Raw genomic sequence first — 21,871 nt, 5'->3', positions numbered from 1 at the left:
AAGCCCCTCCTGCGGTGCGTTTCTCAGAGAAGGGGACTGCATTGATGTGGACAGGGGACCAATGTGGCTCGCTGTTTTCCACACACACTGATGAGACAGACAGAGAGAGACCTCCCCCGATGTTTGGCAAAAACACTAAAGGCTAAAAGTGCTACTAATGGCATTCATGTGCAAACCGTAACAAACACTCCCCTTACTATTTTAGTGTTTTATATTTCGGGCTGTCACTGCAGGAGAATGTGTGTTGTTTATTACTCAACAGGCTGTTAATGGCGGCTCTGAATCCTCAAACTAAAGAGGAGACAAAAGATCCGCAAGGAGCTGATTGAAAACTGGAAATGTACGAGACATTCTCAGTAATACTCCTTTAAAGGATCTGTTCTTACTTCCTATCTCTGCGATCTCTTAAAGCTCCTATAAGGAACTTTTAATCAGCATTTTAGTTTCTGCTCATCTTTGCTGTGAAAATGTGAAAATAAAGTGTGTTTCTAGCTAGCTTTAGCTCCGACATCCACCCCGCAGCAGTGCTAACATGCATTAAATCTACCGTAGAGAAATAATCAGTCTGGTCACTGAGGTTTCATTTACTTTTGTCGTCCATAAAGAGGCATTAAAACAGCTAAAAACTCCTCAGAGTAGCTTTAAGCAACACAAAATATGAAAGACAGAGAAGTGTTTGTTTGCTAAAAAAAAAAACACTGCTGATACAAAAATATCATATCTGACTTGCTGCTAAGTACTGTTTAGCATCTGTAATACATGTGATGTCATCTCATTGCAGTGATATAAATAATTGCTCAACTTCCCCAGAAGACAGGTGAACAAATAAACCACACCCCCATTTCTTCCGGTGGTACCATCATGAGTCACAGCGAGCATTGAAGAACAATAAAACCAGGCTAACAGTTTCTATTAGGCTCACATAAACTCCTGATGGTCTCCTCACAAGCTGAGGACAGTCAGGTCGTTTCACACATGAAGCTCACGGGAGGAACATGTCAAAGTCAGACATATATATTATAATATAATAAAAAAACAGATTAATTGATTTGGACATTTGAGTTTCTACCATTCTACCACCAAAAGATGGATGGCATGCCAGCTCCCCAAAAGTGAAGACAAACATTTGGAGCCCCCCAGACTTACTGGCAGCAGTTTAACTCATAAAGCCCTGCCTCCTGCATTTTAACAGATGGGTCATGGGTCAAACTGTAACATGTTGTCTTTGATCTTAAAGACAGAATTCTAGAATGTTGTCTTTGATCTTAAAGGACAGAATTCTAGAATGTTGTCTTTGATCTTAAAGGACAGAATTCTAGAATGTTGTCTTTCATCTTAAAGGACAGAATTCTAGAATGTTGTCTTTCATCTTAAAGGACAGAATTCTAGAATGTTGTCTTTGATCTTAAAGACAGCATTCTAGAATGTTGTCTTTGATCTTAAAGGACAGAATTCTAGAATGTTGTATTTGATCTTAAAGGACAGAATTCTAGAATGTTGTCTTTGATCTTAAAGGACAGAATTCTAGAATGTTGTCTTTGATCTTAAAGGACAGAATTCTAGAATGTTGTCTTTGATCTTAAAGGACAGAATTCTAGAATGTTGTCTTTGATCTTAAAGGACAGAATTCTAGAATGTTGTCTTCGATCTTAAAGGACAGAATTCTAGAATGTTGTCTTTGATCTTAAAGGACAGAATTCTGAGGAAGAGGTTGGGACTTAAATAATCAGTGGCACAAACCCTCTTCCATATTAAGACCATGATTGACAGCTGTGTTGACCAATGAGGCTCCTGCAGCGCTGCATGTGCCGGATTATCAGAGTAGAGGAGGAACAGTGAGAGGAAACATAACAAACACTAACACAAGAGTCATTGAACGCACCATAACTCTGAGAGTCTGCTTCAAACCCACACAAGAATCTGTGACGCTGAGGACTGGACCCACCTGAAGGCTCAACCAGCCAACCACTACTGCACAGACTCAGGCTCCAAATATGCAATATGTCAGTGCATGTGAGCATTTTGGCTTCACTTTTTTTTAGAGGAGGCAGAGACGTGTCATCCATCTTTTTAATAATCTTTTATATATATACAGCTAACTATTCAAAACATGTTGCACCTCTCTAGGATACTGTCAGGACATGTTCTGCATTTTAAAGCATGTGTGAAAGGAGCTTAACACAGCTACAGCAAGTGAAGCTAGTTCCAGCGGTATACAGTCTTTATGCTAAGCTACGCTAAGCTAACTTGCAGTGAAAAGCTTTCAACCCGTAACATAAGTTGCACTGGTTTATAAGAAGCAGAACGTTTGCTGGGCACTATCAGAGGGACAATAGTCTGAGCTGTGTTCCTGCTTTAAGACTTTCACTGCGTTCAGCAATGTGCAGCTTCTGTGCAGACGTGTAGCTCTCTCTCTAGCACCATGCTAATGCTATGCTTCCTGTATGATAGCTGAGCTCAACCTACAGCAGCACTGATAGCTGCGAGCTACACACTGACGTAATGCTAACGACCAATTATTACAACAGAATAATAAAGAGTGATGAAAAGTGCGTCTCATGCGTCTGATTTTTACGACGCATGTGTAATCCTGAGGTCGGCTGTTGACGCAGCAACATGCATCTTAATAAATCACGCCTCAAAAACAGCCTGAAGCTCCGACCAAACTCCTACCACCCTCCGTGTCCTCGTTTACTCTCACTGACTCTGATGCACTTGATGCACTTGTCTCCTGAATGTGACTTTAAACACGGAGACGGGGTTTGAGATGTGAGTGAGGACGACTCAGAGAAAGCAAGAGAGAGAGGTCAAGAGTACACGCTCTGCTTCAGGTGGGCTGGAGGTCTGATAAGAGCTGCTGGCCTTGAGGCTGTAAAGGGATTACCTGTGACTGTGTTTATGGGATCTGGAGAACACACACACACACACACACACACATGCACAGTTGTGGTTCTGCAGCGTTAATTCAAAAGGGACCTGGCTGATTGCACACACACACACACACACACACACGAGGATACACGAACACTGCAGCCAGATCTCTAACAGATGGGGATCTCCCACCGTCTTCGCTCTGTTGCGATACTCGTGTTGCTTGCTGTTGTTTCCATTTTATATCGATGTGAGGCAACTTCCCCAGATGGCATTTTCTGCATAGTTGAGAAAAGACAGCAGTAAACGACACTGTCCTGCTGCAGATGACTACCATGTGTGCGACAATAAATTACAGAGTTTTTCTTTTCCTCTGCTTCATAAACATTCTCACACATACTGTACACACACACACACACACACACACACACACACTCACACACACACAGAGTGTATTTTGGTCTTGCGGAGACATTCCTGTCCGGCTCTTTGTTGTTGTGTCTTTAATGAGTTTTACAGGCTCTGTCTGTGTCTTAGTTGTGTTTTTGAAACATTCTTGCTCTTATTGCCGCTCTGACAGTTTGGTGTCGGCTCTAAATAGTCGACCTCACATCCAGTTTTTCTTCTCAGGACTCCCGTCGCAGTCAGGGGATCATCTCTGTCCTGCGCGGTGTTCGTCTCTGAGTCAGACGCAGCAGAGTTTACACAGAGAGAGACGTGCGGTGGGTGGAGAGTCACGACTGTTATTAATGGCCTCCATGAACCCTCTTTATACAAACACAAGCTGCTTAAATGACAGTATAGAAACAGGATTTAGAAAACACTGTTTAGACGTATTTATTTGCAAACTTTAAAGTCAGTTATCTGCTCAGCCGTTGATTACAGCGTTGTGACGAAGCGCTCCAGTTTCGTGGAGTCACTCCTCCGAACAAACAGTCGTGTCACCACTTCAAAGTTTGGTGGCGTCAATTTTCTGTCTCACGCTGGAGTTTCAAAGCGGAGCTCCCTCAATCTGTTTAGTTTGGATAAACATTTTTAATTATCGTGGCTTCCAAACCAGAAACACCAGGTTCTTCTTCAGATTTCTTTCTGAACGCGACTATTCGTCCACGGAAATGACGTACGACTAAATAAAAGCATGCATCTGCAACATTTCATTAATGCTACAGCCTAATGGTTAAGTTGGGCGCCCATATAGCGGGCGGCCTGGCTTCGATTCCATCCTGCGGTCTTTTCCTGCATGTCATTCCCCCACTCTCTCCCAGTTTCCTACATCCACTGTCCTCTCCACTATCAATAAAGGTGTAAAAGACCCCCCAAAAAATATATATAGTAGGTAAAAATAAGGTTTTAAGAAGGGGCGCTGTTGTCCTAGCGGTCTAAGCATGCGCCCCATGTACAGAGGCTAAAGTGCTCATCGCAGAGGTCGCAGGTTCAACTCCCAGCCTCGACCATTTGTTGCATGTCTTCCCCCTCTCTCCACTCCCCACATGTCCTGTCTCTCTCCAGCTTTCCTAACTAATAAGGGCAAACATGTCCAAAAATATAACAATAAAGAATGAAATGATAAAAATGAAGTATGAAGAAGTTGAGTCTGTGTGAGTACAGAGAGTCAGGGACAACAAAAGCACGAGTATTTGGAAGTACACTCGTGCTTTTTTCGTAACAAATGAGGATATTGTGTTGCTTTACATCCAAAAAAATCACAACCTCTTCATCCTTTCCTTTCATACTTCCTAAAATGATGCTTGATGCAGTGGACCAATCACAGGGCTTGTATTCTGCATTGTTTCCATGCATAGTTACATTTTTACGTATGTTAGCTTTGTGCAGGTGCAGCGCTACGTGGACCTGTGTGGTATACTACAACGTCAATTTGATGCATCAGTATAAATCAGGCTTAAATGTAGAGATGAGTGACTTTCCTCTCTTCTGCTTAATGCTAAGCTAAGCTGTAGCATCGTATTCAGGGTGCAAATGTTCCCTCTGTGAAGAACAAATAAGATGTTCCCCCCCTGAAAAGTCCAGCCCTGTCTGTTCCTTTGAGAACACAGGGACAGATTTATAAGCACAATCCTGAGGTCAGCTGTTGTTGCAACAACATAAAGCTTTATAAATCACGAGTCTGAAGCTCTCAGCACGTCCCACAGCGAGTCCACGCTTCACTCAGACTCACAAATGTTCCTGCTGAATATTGTGCTTGATCTCTTTCTTTGTAAGACAGCATGAAATCTTCAACATCAGGATCATTTCAATCATTTTCGAACATTTGAAGCACCAAAAGGACCTGGATTTGTTCATAGTGTTGTCTAAGTTAAAGGTAATGTTTGCAGTTTAAAGCGGTATGGCGGTGCATGTGTGCGTGCAGCGTGTCTCTGACTGACCGTGAGCTTGTGCGGCCGAGCTGTGCGAGTATCCGAGGGCGAGCAGAGCCGTCTCCACCAGCTGAGAGAAGAGGATATCCTTCCTCACCAGGACGAACTCTGCGTGTTCATCTCGGCCGTCACACACGTCCGTCTGCATCCCTCCGTCCGACTGCTCCACCACGCAGAACACTGGAATCATCAGACCTGAGGAGGGAAAGAGAAGTCCCTCTATCATCTTAATGTCACACTGTTGGAAACTTCTGAGGATGGAAGCATGTTAACAAACGAGGACTGCATTCATACACTGACTGAAACAGAGCTGCTCACTCTCCCTGAGACACACACATCTTTATCTAACGGCGTATTAGATAGGACGCCATCATAACAACAGATATGCAAACACTATTCAAATAAACAGACACCTGCAGAGGAACATCTGCTGCCGTCATTAGAGCGCTAATAACAGACAGAATAACCTTTGACCTTTCTCTCTGAGTTCTGACCAAGCGGCAAACTCCGGTCTCAAACGATGAAGCCAATGCGGAAGTGATATAAACTGCAGTACATCGAGAATCCACTTGAGGCTGTCTGCAGAAACACCGGAAACCACATAGACATGAATGGGAAAAAGACGATCTTTGCAGCATTAATAAACATGTTTACAGCCTGGTTCAAAAAACGGCTTGGCCCTACAACGCTAATCTCTCTAATGACACACACTGTACGGGGGTGAATTTATTTCTAACGTGACGGTTAAGAAGATATTAAGATTATGAGTTTTGCCCAAATAAGGACATGACTGACGTGACTCCCGGTCGAGAACACACAGCCATTGGCTAAGAGACTCACACTACGTCACACTCTGCCTAGTTGAGTTCCGCATTTCCAATATGGCTGCCGCCGTCGATTTGCTTCAAAACAGCTCTCAGGAACAGATGGGTGACGTCACGGATACTACGTCCATATTTTATACAGTCTATGGGCAGAATTCTAGAACTCTGCCTTTGATGACACGGCAGAATTCTATTCCATTACCAAGGCCGTGATTGGCAGCTGTGTCGACCAATGAGGACGGTAGGGACCGGACCAAGCGGCAACCTCCGGTCTAAAAATAGAGACGAGTCCAATGTGGAAGTGTTAAAACCATAGACTGTATAAAATATGGACGTAGTATCCGTGACGTCACCCATCTGTTCCTGAGAGCTGTTTTGAAGCAAATCGACGGCAGCAGCCATATTGGTAATGCTGAACTCAACTAGGCAGAGTGTGACGTAGTGTGAGTCTCTTAGCCAATGGCTGTGTGTTCCCGACCGGGAGTCACGTCAGTCATGTCCTTATTTGGGCAAAACTCATAATCTTAATATCTTCTTAACCGTCATGTTAGAAAAAAATTCACCCCCCGTACAGTGTATGCCATTAGAGAGATTAGCGTTGTAGGGCCAAGCCGTTTTTTGAACCAGGCTGTAAACATGTTTATTAATGCTGCAAAGATCGGCTTTTTCCCATTCATGTCTATGTGGTTTCCGGTGTTTCTGCAGCCTCAAGCGGATTCTCGATGTACTGCAGTTTATAGCACTTCCGCATTGGCTTCATCATTTGAGACCGGAGTTTGCCGCTTGGTTAAAACCTGCAGTTCATGGAGGATCTGCTTGAGGCTGGCTCTGGAAGTACCAGAAACCACATACACACCAATTCAAAGAGCCGATCTTTACAGCAGAAATAAACATGTTTACAGTCTGGATCAAAAAACACGAGTGTAGTCTGGATCGCTCATTTCTCGATGTGCTCTCTCGATGGGTGAATTTTTTCTAACACAGCAATTTCAAAGATATTGAGATTATGAGTCTTCCAATGAGAGGCACAGCTGACTTGACTGACAGGTGGGAACCATAGACTGTAAAAAATATGGACGTAGTATCCGTGACGTCACCCATCTGTTTCTGAAGAGCTGTTTTGAGACCAATCGGCTGCGGCAGCCATATTGCTTCCGTCGAGCCAGTGTGACGTAAAGAGGCGGGCTTTGAGCCTCCTAGCCAACAGCTGCAGTGTTCCTGCAGGCAGCTGTGCCTCTCATTGGAAGACTAGTAATCTCAATATCTTCTAAATTACCAAATTAGAAAAAAATTCACCCCCCTCACAGTGAGAGGACATCTAGAAATTAGCTATTCAGACTACACTCATCTTTTGTACCAGGCTGTAAACATGTTTATTAATGCTGCAAAGATCTTCTTTTCCCCATTCATGTGTATGTGACTTCCGGTACTTCCGGAGCCAGCCTCAAGCGGATCCTCGATGAACTGCAGCTTTTAACACTTCCGCATTGACTCATATTTTTAGACCAGAGGTTGCCGCTTGGTGGGAACACTGTCAAAGCCCGCCTCTTTACGTCACACTTGCTCCACAGCAGCAATATGGCTGCCGCCGCCGATCGGCCTCAAACAGCTCTTCAGAAACAGATGGGTGACGTCACAGATACTACGTCCATATTTTACACAGTCTATGGACTGGACCCACCTCAGGACTGGACCCACCTCAGGACTTGACCCACCTGAGGGAGCTGTAGGGGAGAACGGGGTTGGTTGTCACACGGGTTGGTTGGCACACTCGTTATATCTCACCACCAGGGGGCACTTTCTCTCAAATTGGGGTATGGACATTTCCAGAATTAGGATCAGAGCTCACCTACATAGTCTTCTCTGGAGTATCAGAGTATCAGAGTGTCTTTGATAGGTAATCGCCTCTTTGTTACAATGAGTTGGAAAATGAGAGGGATACAGATTTCAAGCCAACACCTTAAGCTTCAGTTTAATGTAGGAATGACTATTGAAAGATGTTTTGATGATGAGAAATCATCAAAACAGTAAAAAGTGTGACAACCAACCCAGTTCTCCCCTACTTCTTAATGCAGCTTTCATATGACAGCGGCTCGACCAGCCAATCCCCACTGCACAGACTCAGGCTCCAGGATGTGCAATACGTCAGGGCATGCTTGCATTTTGGCTTCACTTTTTTTAGAGTGGGAGGAGGCAGAGACGTGTCATCCATCTTTTTATTACATTTCGCGCCCCTCAAGGATACTGTAAGGAAACTCTCAGTGTTTTAAAGCACGTGTGAAAGTGTAAATTATAGATTTAGAGCAACGAAATGAAACTCTGAATGAAGCGAGTGATTCTAACGTCTTTCTCAAAGTTGCAAATTCAGACCAGGTGAGGAGCAAACCACATCGTCCACAAAGCTTCAACAGTTGGCGTGGAGCACGCTGGAGCTTTCTCAACACACACACACACACACACACACACACACACACACACACACACACACACACAACCTTGACACACTTATAAGCCTTTGCACGACTCTTTGAGCCACCTCACACTCACACATGTGGAAGATAAAAGTGGGACTGATTATATTAATCCTCAAATAAAGAGAAAAGTTGCATTATTGTGGGTTTGGACTCATCCCTCAGTCATCTCTGTGTTTCATCACGCCGCTTCTTAGCGTGTGGTTATCTCACCCTAAATGACAAAATTGCTTGTTGTCATTGACTTCAAAACAATCATCTCTCGGCCTTCCCGAAACAGAAACACAGATTGTTCTTTTTCTGATCTGAGTCATGAAACGGAGAGGAGATGAGAGGAAACGCTTCCCTTTCAGAGGAACGACTTCTGTGTGAGGTTTTCAGACTCTCTGATGGCGCCTCATCGCCTCCGACAGAAAACAGTCACGATTTAAAGGCATGAAAACTATATTTATAAGTCATTTAGAGCAGTTAAACAAATGACTAATGCTTTCCTTTCTCTACCGACTACATTTATTCAACCACTAGTTATTATTCGCTGCACCACGGATATGGAAAATACTCATCCCTGTTTTCTGAACTCTAATCCTAGCTTAAATCAGTACCTTAGCATTGGTTAAATAACTATTATCTTCCTTATTAATAGACATATTGAACCATATTTCCAAAACTGTCACATGCAGAAATATACAGATGTTCCACCCTTCACCACGTCTTTAAAAATCCACATATTCTTCATCTGCTTTAGGCCTTCTTTTACGTTTGGTTGCAGCATATCCACAAATGCATCCACTCAGTTTAAGTCATGTTTACACCAAAAGTAACCAGAACTCTTTAGTCAGAGGTACTACTTTCCAGGGGCCTTAAAGGTTCCTGGAAAATACTTTTTAATGGAAGTCAAAATAAGGACAAAGTTTAGTTGGATAAGTTCACTTAAGTATGAAGATGGGGGGACAAGCCTCTGCCCTAAAGTACTGGTACTTTTGGGACCCCCCTAGTAGAGGAAATCTAGGGATAGTTTTGAATGTGGTTGCGTGAGGTACTTGTCTATAGTTACTGTATTAGCCATCGTGCGTTGCAGTTTGAAGAAAATGCATGAAAAAAACTTTAGAAAAAACGAACTATCCCTTTAATTTAGACCCGGATCACTGCGTCAGTAACTCACAGAGCTCCTCCAAAGTTTCCCAGCATTGATGTTTAATTAAGACCTTGACATGTTGCTGCTCTCAGCCTTGCTTCCAACCATAGACTGTACAACACATGGACTGAGTCTGCATTACATCACTCAGTTTCTGAAGACGCCTCGGCACCGAGACGAAGGCCGAGCTGTGCTTCTTATTATGCAAATCAACGTTTAACTCTGAGTCTTTAGAATATCTTAAAGGATGCATTATAAATAAAATCACTCTCTGTACAGCGTGTACAAAAACATGAGCTACACAAACCAAAGAGCTGGATTATGAACCCGACTGTAAACACATTTAGTTCTGCTTTAAAGTCAGACGCTCTCACAGGGCTCTGTGGGGATTCTTCGGCTTTTGGAGTCAGCCTCCAGTGGACACTCAAGGAACTGCAGTTTTTTACACCTCTGCTTTGGCTTCATGTTTTAACACTGGATGCTGCTTCCAATTTTGCTCTGTGGCTATTAGCAGTATTGCAGCATTAGACTCCAAATAAAGCATCCTCCTCATAGATCCAAAATATGAAACTTTAATAAAACCTAAAACTACAAAAATGGTCGACATATTTTAAGATGCAGAGTTGTTATATTTATGGAACCTAAAGGAAAGCTATTTAAAAACTAGTGACAGAGACTATGTTGGTGTATACACCAGGTGTAGTAAGGTTCTTATTGGATGAATGGGCGCCATCTTTGAGTCTGGTAAATAGTTCCTGATAAGACCTCCACGGTTCCTGCAGTGGAAACCTTGCTTTAGTCTTCTTCTTCTTCTTCTTCTTCTTCTTCTTCTTCTTCTTCTTCTTCTTTTTCTTTTTCTTCTTCTTCTTCTTCTTCTTCTTCTTCTTCTTCTTCTTCACTTGGAGCTTGTTTAAACTTTACTAACATTAAGGCACCTTGATGTGCATCATTGCGTATTCAGCAAACGACAACCTCTGGTCTTAAGATAAGAAGCCCATGCAGAAGTGCTAAAAACTGCAGTTCCTCCAGCGTCCACTAGAGGCTGGCTGCAGAAACACAGGAAACCACATACACACCCATTCAAAGAGACGATCTTTACAGCAGAAATAAACATGTTTACAGCCTGGTTCAAAAAACTGTTTAAGTCTGAAGAGATCATTTCTCTATCGGGGGCACATTTTTTTTATAACTCTTTTTTTTGAAGATATTAAACTTAAGAGTTTTGCCCAAATAAGGGCGTGGCTGACTTGATTGATAGGCGGGCACCCAAGGAGGCTAAAGGCCCGCCTCTTTACCTCACACTAGCTTGGATGAAGTTGGGTTGAGTTCAGAATTTCCAATATGGCACCCTCCGATATGACGTCCATTTATTACTCAGTCTGTGGTCTTCATTCAGTAGCATCTCTGTTCTCCGTCTGTGTTTTCATTGGTGGATTGAAACGTTTGAGTCACGTCAGGCGCACTTGTTCTGCTCCAGTGTTTTCTGGTATCTGATCCCCACATCCTCCGTGTCCTCCTGGCTCGGCGCTGTAATATCAATCCTTCCTCTTCAATATCCGCCTTTTTCCTAAAAGGCTTTTGGTTTTGGGCCACCTGTCAACTGCCAATTAATTAGAGCTCTCTGAAGAAATGATGGACTGAGAGCATTAGGCAGCGTCCCAGCACTAATAACACAGGGCACGGATACCACACGCACACATGTGCCTGCTTCTCCCGGCTCACACACACACACACACACACACACGATCCTCAGATCCATCCCACCCGTTGTTTTAATCAGTCAATTCCTCTATTTCTATTTCCTCCTCATTAATCACTCGGCTCCCAGTCCTCCAGGCTCTCATGGAGTGAATTACACACTGGAGCACCGTGCCAATTCAAGTAAGTGAATTTCCCCCAACAGGGAAATATAACTGTCAACACAGAGCGGCTCCCTCCGACCAGCTCTCTCTCTCTCTGTCTCTCTCTCTCTCTCCATCTCTCTCTCTCCGCCGTCCTGTGATTCGCTCGCTCTCTGTATGATCTGGTTTGGATGATGTGATGTTGCCTCAAACCTCTAATCCCTCTAATATGTACGGGGATGACTGAGCGGGGTATTAAAATAAGATATGTGTGTGTCAGTGTGTGTGTTTTTGTGTGTAAGTGGGTGTGTGTTTTGGCAGTGTGAGTGTCACAGCGTGGAAGTGTGTGAATGTGGACATATGGGGTGTGTGTGAGAATGTAAAGCAGTGTGTTTGGAGCTTGAACGCTGCTCTGAATGTGTGTGTGTGTGTGTGTGTGTGTGTGGCCCCCTCCTCGTGGCAGCAGTGTGGTTTGGAGGAGACACGTCGAGTTTCCTGTCTTCAAAGACAACCCGTCATTATTACAGGCCAGCCATCCGTGCAGAGCAGGAAACCCCTTCCTCCTTCTCGTCTTCTTCTGCGAGCCCCGCCCTCAGATCCTCGTCATGTCTCTCACCAACTTCTTCTTCTTCTTCTTCTTCTTCTTCTTCTTCTTCTTCTTCTTCCACTCTCATTGATTCTTTCCCCTCTCCTGCGGTTGGACCTGAGCTCCATGTTGGTTTTGCGTCCTCTGTAACTCTTCCAAAGCTGCAGTTGAGTTTATCTTTGCAAACCCGACTCTGTGCAGAACTCTTGCTGGAGTTGTTCTGGTGCCAGTTACCAAACCTGGCTCGGGTACAGGGGATACAAGCAGCCGCCAGAGGCACCAAGTCCTGGAGGTGGAGCTGCCTTAAATCCTGAATGTTTTGAATGTAGCCTTGTGTGTGACGTCGAAACACAAGCTGCAGGATTGTGATGATACTAACAACAAAATGCACAAAAATTCCAACTTGAGTGAGTGAACATTTAATGATATCGGTCCTCTGTTGGGTTTCTTTGTTGCGTTGTTGAATGCAATATATGAAAAGCAACAGAAGTGGTGCTATTAACATGACGACGCATCGTGCTAGGGCGTGCAAATCCTGCTGATGACAGTCATGCATGTCTCTGTGACAAATGAATGACAGTCTGTGCAGGTAACTCCTCTTTTAGAGCAACTAAGAAGAACTCAGTTCAGGCCAGGTCCCAAGAAATGATAGTAAATGTTAGCAGAGTGTGTGATGTTAATCAGAGTAACACCGATAAGCCAGGGGGCTGAGAGCTGAGCTGCCGCTCTTTTTTAAAGGTACGATTCCTTCGTTGATCATCAGTCCTGAGGTTTTTCAAAAGTTATGTTTTTGGCCATTTTGCTTTAATTGGATAGGGAGGCTGTGGGGAATAGAGAGAGGGGGAAGACATCCAGCAAATCGTAGAGGTAGAGAGTCGAACCTGCGACCGCTGCAATGAAAACTACAGCCTCTGTGCATACGGCATGTGCTTAGACTGCTAGGCCAACAGCGCTCCAGTCCTGAGGTTTTGAAATGTGCTAGATTATCTTGAGAGGTCTCTTCCTCTCTGAAACCAACAGCTCCATAAATAAAGATAGTTATAAAGCAGTAAAATGTTTGTATTTCCCAGTTTGTGTGGTGGACGTCCAGAGGGGCTGAGAGCTGAGCTGCTGTTTGATCTAGCTCAGACGGTTCTGGGTTTTGATTCCTTTATGGGTCATTGTTTTTGAGGTTTTAACCAGAGCTGAAGGATCCTGAGAAAGTCTCCTCCAGAAAACAAACAGCACAGGAACTATAAATGTTTCTCAGTTTGTTTGGTGGACGTCCAGAGAGGCTGTGAGCTGAGCTGCTGCCTGTTTTTAGATAAGGATTCCCTTTTTTCGTTCATCAATCCAGATTGAGATTTGTGAAAAGAGCATGATTACCCAGAAAGGTCTTCTTCCCTTGAAGCTTACGGTTTTATAAAAGCAGAAAAACCCCAAATTAGTCAACTTGAAGGATGTTTGGCCGAAACCAGAAACAGAGAGATGTGACATTTATAGTCATCGCCAGCTGTAACCCTCACAAAAGTCCCAGAATTGTTCATAAATATCCACACATGTAGGAATTTCCAATTTTCCTCAAAGGGTGCACAGAGATCTGTGGAATATTTTGGTTTTAAACGAAGGTGCAGATATGGAATCACTAACCCTCACAGTGAGATTGTTTTTTCTACACTTTCTTATAGTAACGGGTAAATCAGGATTTAAAGGGACAACCTGAAACCTTTCTGCAAAACCTGGCACCACAACCCTCCACAGAGAAGAATAAATGCATGCACACATGTGCTCACACATAACCAAGAAACAACTTTCACAATGAATGCGGGGATCGATAAGCCCGAGTGAGTTATATAAATCTTGTTTATATGGAGCAATCTCCTTTATTTGGTGAGCGTGTGTTATACAGTTCCCTCCTGACTTATAGATTAACAGAAACAGCTCGGCGCCTCAGGCAGCAGCGCCGCCACGCTACAAACACAGCAGCTCCGAGCCAAACTCAGATCCCGGTCAGGAGTACGGACTAGAGCCAGGAAGAGAGAGCACATCTCTCCTGTGTTAGCTTCTCTACACTGACTCCCAATAAAATCCTTCTTCTGACCTCCAAAGCTCTTAATGCTCAGACACCTTCGTATCTTAAAGACCTCATAGCGCCCTATCACCCCTCTAGAACACTACGCTCCCAACATGCAGGCCTGCTCCTCGTACCTAAAGTCTCTAAAAGTAGTATGGGAGGTAGAGCCTTCAGTTATCAGGCCCCTCTCCTTTGGAATCATCTACCAGTCAGGGTCCGGGAGGCAGACACCCTCTCTACTTTTAAGAGTAGGCTTCAAACTTTCCTTTTTGATAAAGCTTATAGTTAGAGCTGGATCAGGCTTGGACCAGCTCTTAGTTATGCTGCTATAGGCTTAGACTGACACACTGGGATCCTGTCTTTCCCTCTCTCTCCTCTCTCTGCCTGTCTCTCACTTTAACTCTTCCTGTCCCTTTAAAGTTACTAACCATAGACCTTTCTGGAGTCCCTGAGCTCCCTTGTCTCGTAGGTTCCTCTGGATCTCTGCTGCTGTGGACGTGCCAGACTCCAGCTGCTACAACTACTACTATCCGTCTCCCCACTATCATCTCTCTCTCTCTCTTCATCTCCCTCTATCCCTCTCTCCAACACGGTCTCAGCAGATGTGTGTCTAACATGAGTCTGGTCCTGCTGGAGGTTTCTGCCTGTTAAAGGAAGTTTGTCCTTGCCACTGTAACTTGCTAAATGCTGCAAAGTGCTCTGCTCATGGTGGATTAAGATGAGATCAGACTGAGTCCTGTCTGGAAGAGGGGACTGGATCTGATCCGGTCTTGATGTTGGGTCTTTGCTAATAATAGAACATAGAGTACGGTCTAGACCGGCTCTGTTTGGAAAGAGTCTGAGGAGAACATTTGTTGGCGCTTTCTAAATACAGATTGATTGACCCTCCTGTAAAAGCACATACACCTGGTTAAAGTGGTCTCTTACCTCCTAAAGGTCTCAGCGGGGCTCCATTGTGGCGTATTCGAGGCCCTGTCGGGCTCCCGTTCAGCTCCAGCCGCCCTTTCTTCCCTGGCGGTGGGAGTCCACTGAGGTCAGGGCTGCACCCCCTCCGCTCAGGACTGTCCTGGGTGATGGGACTCTCTCCTCCTCGCTCCATCCTCCTCCACACCCCCAGAGGAGCTCCAGCCAGAGAGAACGAGTCTGAGGAGAGGAGAGGAGAAAGGATGATGTAGGGATGAAATATTAGAGCTTTATTTCCAACGATGAAAACAGTCTGATGAACTTAAGTCGTAATGGAGTCCCTGTCTCTGAGCCATAACGCCTCATTGTTGTTAAAATCAAACTGAAACACATCAGTGAGCCACACTCTGGCACTGGTTGACATATCCCTTTAACATAATGAAAACATTATTTAGACTGAATCCCACACACACCCTCCTTTTGCCCCACATATTCATCAGAGCACCAAATCATGATTCATCCGCTGCAGAAAGTAGTTCCTGTTAAAGGCACACCTTTCTCCTGCTCCAGTGACATCTGCAACAACAGATTCCTCACTCCTCTCCAACATAACTTATCAAACCATATATTTGTGACTTCTTATGAAGTTTTCTTGGACACACAGTCTTCAAACCGACCAAAACATGTCTTCTCTGTAGTTATTACAAGCAAAAATATGAAGCTTTTCTGGATTTAAGACTTTATTCTAATTTATTTAACTCATTACAAGAAATTCAAGCCTTAATTTTGGCTCGTTAAATATTCAAATTAAAGATTGTTACAGACTGTCTCCGTGACGTCAACCTTCTGTTTTGAAGCTGATCTTTGGAGGGCGCCATATTGGAAACGCTGACCTCAACCTAACTTCTGTGGAGCTAGTGTGAGGTAAAGAGGCGGGCTGTTAGCCTCCACGCTCACAGCTACAGTGTTCCCGCCTGTCAATCAAGTCAGCCACGCCCTTATTTGGGCAAAACTCGTACGTCTGATATCTTAAAAAATAACAAGTTATAAAAAAAATGTCCCCCCCGATAGAGAAATGATCTCTTCAGACCTGAACTGTTTTTTGAACCAGGCTGTAAACATGTTTATTTTAAAGATTGTCTCTTTGAATGGGTGTGTATGTGGTTTCTGGTGTTTCTGCAGCCAGCCTCTAGTGGACGCTTGAGGAACTGCAGTTTTTAGCACTGACTTGCTCTCTCACCACTTTCTTTTATCCTGGATCTTATTTCTTTAGATTTTGAGGTGCTTTTAGTGGTCATAAGGTTCCCAGGATGCAAACTTGATTACAATCCACTGGATTTAAAACAATCCACTGTCACACCTGTCAGCTCGAGACAGAAACTATGTTGGTGTATGCACTAGGTGAAAGGTTCTTATTGGACGGCATCTTTGAGTCTGGTATCTAGTTCCTGATAAGACCTCTATGGTTCCATGGTTCCAGGTGAAGGATCCTGCAGTGGAAACCTTGCTTTAGTGATCTTCTTTGTCTTCATGTCGAGCTTGTTTACACCGTACCAATTTTGGGTCTACCCAAACCTTATCTAAAGAGAGGGAGTGTCTGAAAGCCTGCAAACACATTCCCAAAGTCCCCCCCAAAAAAGGCAGAAATGTCAACCCCCCTTTTCTACTAGCTAAAATATTAAATATAGCATGTTAACTCTTCATGAATGTGTCCCAAATTATTCCAGATAAAGGTTTAGATGAGGATGAAAATGATGTCCAGTGTTTCAGACTCAAGCAGACACAGGTGTGTTTCTTTTTGTAACGCAGGAGTAAACATCCTCACACACACACACACACACACACGTGAGAGAGTGTGTGAGTTCTGTCCTCTGATAAGACAAGAGGGAGCCAAACGTCTAATTGGGGTAATGTCATTAGAAACGCTGCCAGAGCAGACGGGAGAGCCAGCCAACGTATCAAAGAGCCAGCTCACTCAGACCAAGTGGACTTCTTTTATTCACGTACGACCCCCCTGACGATTCCTGCAGACACGTGTGACCCTCGGAGAAGAGCGAGGGATCGGAGACTAAACCAGGAGGAGAGAGAACACATGGAAGGGTTTCAGAGATCAGATGAAGGAGCGTGAAACTCTGAAGGAACAAAAGAATCTGTTTGTTGTTTGACTTGATTAGAAAAAGCGTCCTCCTCCCCTCCTCCCCTCCTCCCCTCCTCCGCTCTCCGCCTCATTTTTTAATATTTCTGCAGCTTTTACGGCTCCAGCTGTCGCAACTCTGAACAAAAGACAATGTCTGTGTGGTGTTGTCTCTCCTTCTTTCTCCTCCTCCTCCTCCCCTTCTTCTCTTCTCTACCTTCTTACACAACAACGCAGCTGAACAACAGCATCCACCACATACACCCTAAATCTGAGTCGTATTAAGAGCTCGGGCGAAACGTCAGAATGTACAATAAATTAAAAACATTAGCTTTGGCGTGATTAAAAAGTGTGGGAGGCAAACAGGCCAAAAATGTAAGTGGCAGAGTTTAATAAAAGTGGGTTTAAGAAAAAAACGGAGTTGAAAGTGGTGGTAGCTATAACTCACGCTGTGCTGAGAAAAAGGGAGGCTTTGTAAATAAATCTAACCACTAACAATGTTGTAGCTACAATAAAGAACAACTGATCGTAACTGAAGACTGAGGCTGCAGATCACAGCCTGTGTGGGACTCCAGACCAAGATCTCTTTCTGCATCTTTCACCTCATATTTCAAATAATCCTGCAGAGAGGGTTTATCACACGGCAGGTCTTAACCCGCCGGAGCTCCCTGATGATCCCTATCACGACCCCGGCCTGCGACATCTCACCATCTAACCTGTGCTGTCATGCATGTGTACAAACATTGTGACAGATACTCTGATTCCCAGCATCACCTTATCTTTGAGCACGACTGAGATGCAGGAAAATCACGGCATCATACAGACGCAAAAAAAACAAACAGGTTTCCAATAAACTTCCTCTTTTTCCTGCAGAATATTCATAAAGAGAGAAACCTGCTACATCACCTTACTGCTGAACAAACTTAACAAGAAGCAACTGTTGGATCCTCTCTCCTCCATAAAAACATGCAGAACAAGGTGAAAGGTAAAACCTGCATTCAGACCCATTCCTCCTGATACTCAGAGGATATTTAGACGCTGTTTCTGCAACATTATTCACATTTTTCTCAGTTTCTCAGCCTCTAATTTAAAATCTAGCTTCCACCACATGAATAAAAACAACAAACAAACTTCTCAGACATTAAAACAGAAACTTTAAATCTTAAAAGCTGCATGCAGAGTCTACTTTACATGTTTTTTTTGGACCTGATTAATGATATGAGGTTTCATGCAAGGTTATAGAAAATCAGAGACTGGCTGCAGTTCTCCAAACTTCCTCTAGGGGTGTGAAGTCCACTTGAGAAACTCTGCAGTAAAAGTAAAGAACACATTCCACCTCTGGAAGTTCTGCAGGTGTTTGTTTGACCTTTTCAGGTACGTCCAAGCAGCAACCTCCGCTCTTAACATATGAAGCCCATGCAGAAGTGTTAAAAACTGCAGTTCCTCGAGGGGCCACTAGAGGCTGGCTGCAGAAACACAGGAAACAACATACACACCCATTCAAAGAGACGATCTTTACAGCAGAAATAAACATGTTTACAGCCTGGTTCAAAAACGGCTTCAGTCTACGTAGGTAATTCCTCTATCGGCACACACTGTACGGAGGTGAATTATTTTCTAAGAAGATATTAAGATTACGAGTTTTGCCCAAATAAGGACATGACTAACTTGATTGACAGGCGGGAACACTAGCTGTTGGCTAGGAGGCTCAAACCCCGCCTCTTTACGTCACACTAAGTTTATTTGAGTTCAACATTTCCAATATGGCTGCCGCAGACAATTGGCTCCAAAAAAACAGCGCTCAGGAACAGATGGGTGACATCACGGAGACTACCTCCATTATTTCTACAGTCTATGGATACGTCTTAAAGAGTTTCATTGATTCTCTAGAAGCTACATGACACAAGAAGTTTGTATAGTCCCATTGAGATACAAAGTCTCTTTTAGGCAGTCCTGACCAAGATAGCAGCATAAAAAGTTTCACAAATAGAACAGGACAAAACATAAAGTGACAAGTATTACATCCATTTATAAATGATCAGTGTTAAGCTCTAAAACATGAGCACAAGCTGATCAGATCCTCCTCTATCCGAGTTTTAAAATCCTCCAATCAAATTAAACAATCTAGTTTCAGGTGACCCTGAAGCTCAGACCAAGAAGAGGGAGCAAAGACATTCACTGTAACGATGTCGTAATATATCGGTGTTGATGATAACAAATGATATCATGCTAAAAATAAGCACACAGTAACACAGTGTAACTAACTGGTTTACAGTAGAGGTTCTAGCCTGCCGTAAAACAGAGCGAAGGCAAGGAATAAGATGCAACAGAAGAAGAAGATTCAGTAACCAGCTAGCTAGCTTTTACCAGAAGTGTGGGGCTACGACTGAAGTGCAAATCATGTTAGAGGAGATGACGGATGAAGGCGAGGTGCTCAACCTGCACGCCAAATAAGTTCTCATGCCAGTCTGGGAGTTTTTGGATTTTGTAAAAAGACGTGGAACGCAGAGAAGAAGCAGAAGAAGAAGCAGAAGAAGATGCAGAAGAAGACGCAGAAAAAGAGGACGCAGAAGAAGAAGCAGAAGAAGATGAAGAAGAAGACGCAGAAAAAGAGGACGCAGAAGAAGATGCAGAAGAAGATGCAGAAGAAGATGCAGAAGAAGATGCAGAAGAAGACGCAGAAGAAGAAGCAGAAGAAGATGCAGAAGAAGATGCAGAAGAAGAAGCAGAAGAAGATGCAGAAGAAGACGCAGAAGAAGATGCAGAAGAAGAAGCAGAAGAAGACACAGAAGAAGAAGCAGAAGAAGATGCAGAAGAAGATGCAGAAGAAGACGCAGAAGAAGACGCAGAAGAAGAAGCAGACGAAGATGAAGAAGAAGAAGCAGAAGAAGATACAGAAGAAGAAGCAGAAGAAGACGCAGAAGAAGAAGACGCAGAAGAAGATGCAGAAGAAGAAGCAGAAGAAGATGCAGAAGAAGAAGCAGAAGAAGACGCAGAAGAAGAAGCAGAAGAAGACGCAGAAGAAGACACAGAAGAAGATGCAGAAGAAGATGCAGAAGAAGACGCAGAAGAAGAAGCAGAAGAAGACGCAGAAGAAGAAGACGCAGAAGAAGAAGACGCAGAAGAAGAAGACGCAGAAGAAGACGCAGAAGAAGACGCAGAAGAAGACGCACAAGAAGACGCAGAAGAAGACGCACAAGAAGACGCACAAGAAGACGCACAAGAAGACGCACAAGAAGAGTTCTGATGCTCCACCTTTTCCTTGTCTTTCCTTAAATTAGCCGTTAGCGTTGTTTTCTCTAAGTTTTCCTTAAATATTGTGATGTCTTTATTGTAGTTTTTATGGCTACGATATGCATGAGATGAAAATCTGATGACAGCTCTGAGCTACAGGAGGACTCTCTTCTTTATTCACTTCAATATTTGACCACAGACACGATGGATTTCTTACACTGTGCTTTTCTTCCAACCCTCCCACACTTTGAAGATAACATAGATCCTGTATTAACACAATTACCACCTTTAAAGTCACATAAGGTCACATGTAGAGGATTTAAACTGAACCTCCTCATGTGGACTCCTCCTCTGAGAGTCAGCTGATCTAAGGTGAGTCAAACATCCAGTCTCACAAAGCCCTCTGTATCACCCTCACTTCTCCTCTCTTCCTCTCTTCCTTCATTGACATGCTTCACTCCTTCACGGCGAGCTGATCGACATGTAAGCACCGCTCAGGTGTGGACGTGAGAGTCTGATGCAAAACCATCCTCGGTCACACGCTGATAAACCATAATCTGTTGTTACAGGCGTGTTGAGCAATCACCTCTCGGCCTGAGGAGCGTCCTTACACAAATTGATAACTCCACACAGAGAATCCTCGTTAATAACTCTGCCCGCCGCCGTGTTTATTGATTCAGCGACAGCGCTATCAGACGCCGTGATAGCTATCGCTTGTTTCCTAAATCCATCTGCAGAGTGTTTGATAAGAGGGAAAGTTAGAGCTGTTAATAAAGACCAGATAAGACGAGTGTTGATTATCTGTTGTGGAGACGAGGACTGAATGTAATGTCTCGTTGATAAGGAGAGGGTCATGACACATTTTCTAAATTTATTGCTCCTCTGAGAAACTGCCACACCTGAGAGGACAATTAATTATTAAGGGCTTACTTGATCAACCTGAAGGCTGCTCTTTAAGGGCCAGCAGATCCAGCTCTCTGAGGGGGTTTAAAGTTATTTATTTTTAGCCCTGGACTGCATTATTTTATATTATTAATATTGTTTTATTATTATTTATATTATTATTGTTTTTGCAGCATTTTTTATATATTTATATCTTGTATTTATCTGATATTTTTAATTCTTCTTTCTACCCTTAATTATTTTATTAATTTTACTGTATTGATTTCATTTTATTTTTAAGTTTTTTTTAAATAATTTGTTTATTATTTTACCATTTCTGTAGTTTCCTGTCTCTCTGTATGAAAGGTGCTTTATAAATAAAGTTGAGATGACAGAGGCAAGGCAAGGCAAGGCAGCTTTATTTGTATAGCGCATTTCATACACGAGGGCAACTCAATGTGCTTTACATTAACACATTAAAAGCATTGGAGACATTCAGACAAGCATAAAAGAACATAATTAAAATGACAAATATGATAAAACAGAAAAGAAAAGGAAAATT

General features: G+C 43.4%; 1 protein-coding gene across 1 annotated transcript in view; it reads right to left on the bottom strand.

The window, feature by feature from the left end:
- Positions 1 to 21,871, bottom strand: part of satb2 (SATB homeobox 2) — a 79,166-nt gene that overhangs the window by 44,645 nt on the left and 12,650 nt on the right. The window contains exons 2-3 of the mRNA XM_034693166.1: positions 15,084 to 15,299; positions 5,256 to 5,441 (exon numbers count right to left, since the gene is read on the bottom strand). Coding sequence (XP_034549057.1) covers positions 5,256 to 5,441; positions 15,084 to 15,255 — 358 coding nt within the window. The 5' untranslated portion in view covers positions 15,256 to 15,299. The remainder of the gene's footprint in view (positions 1 to 5,255; positions 5,442 to 15,083; positions 15,300 to 21,871) is intronic.

The sequence above is a fragment of the Notolabrus celidotus genome, chromosome 10 (assembly GCF_009762535.1).
Source record: "Notolabrus celidotus isolate fNotCel1 chromosome 10, fNotCel1.pri, whole genome shotgun sequence".
Classification (NCBI taxonomy): domain Eukaryota; kingdom Metazoa; phylum Chordata; class Actinopteri; order Labriformes; family Labridae; genus Notolabrus; species Notolabrus celidotus.
This window is presented reverse-complemented; position numbering and strand designations above follow the sequence as displayed.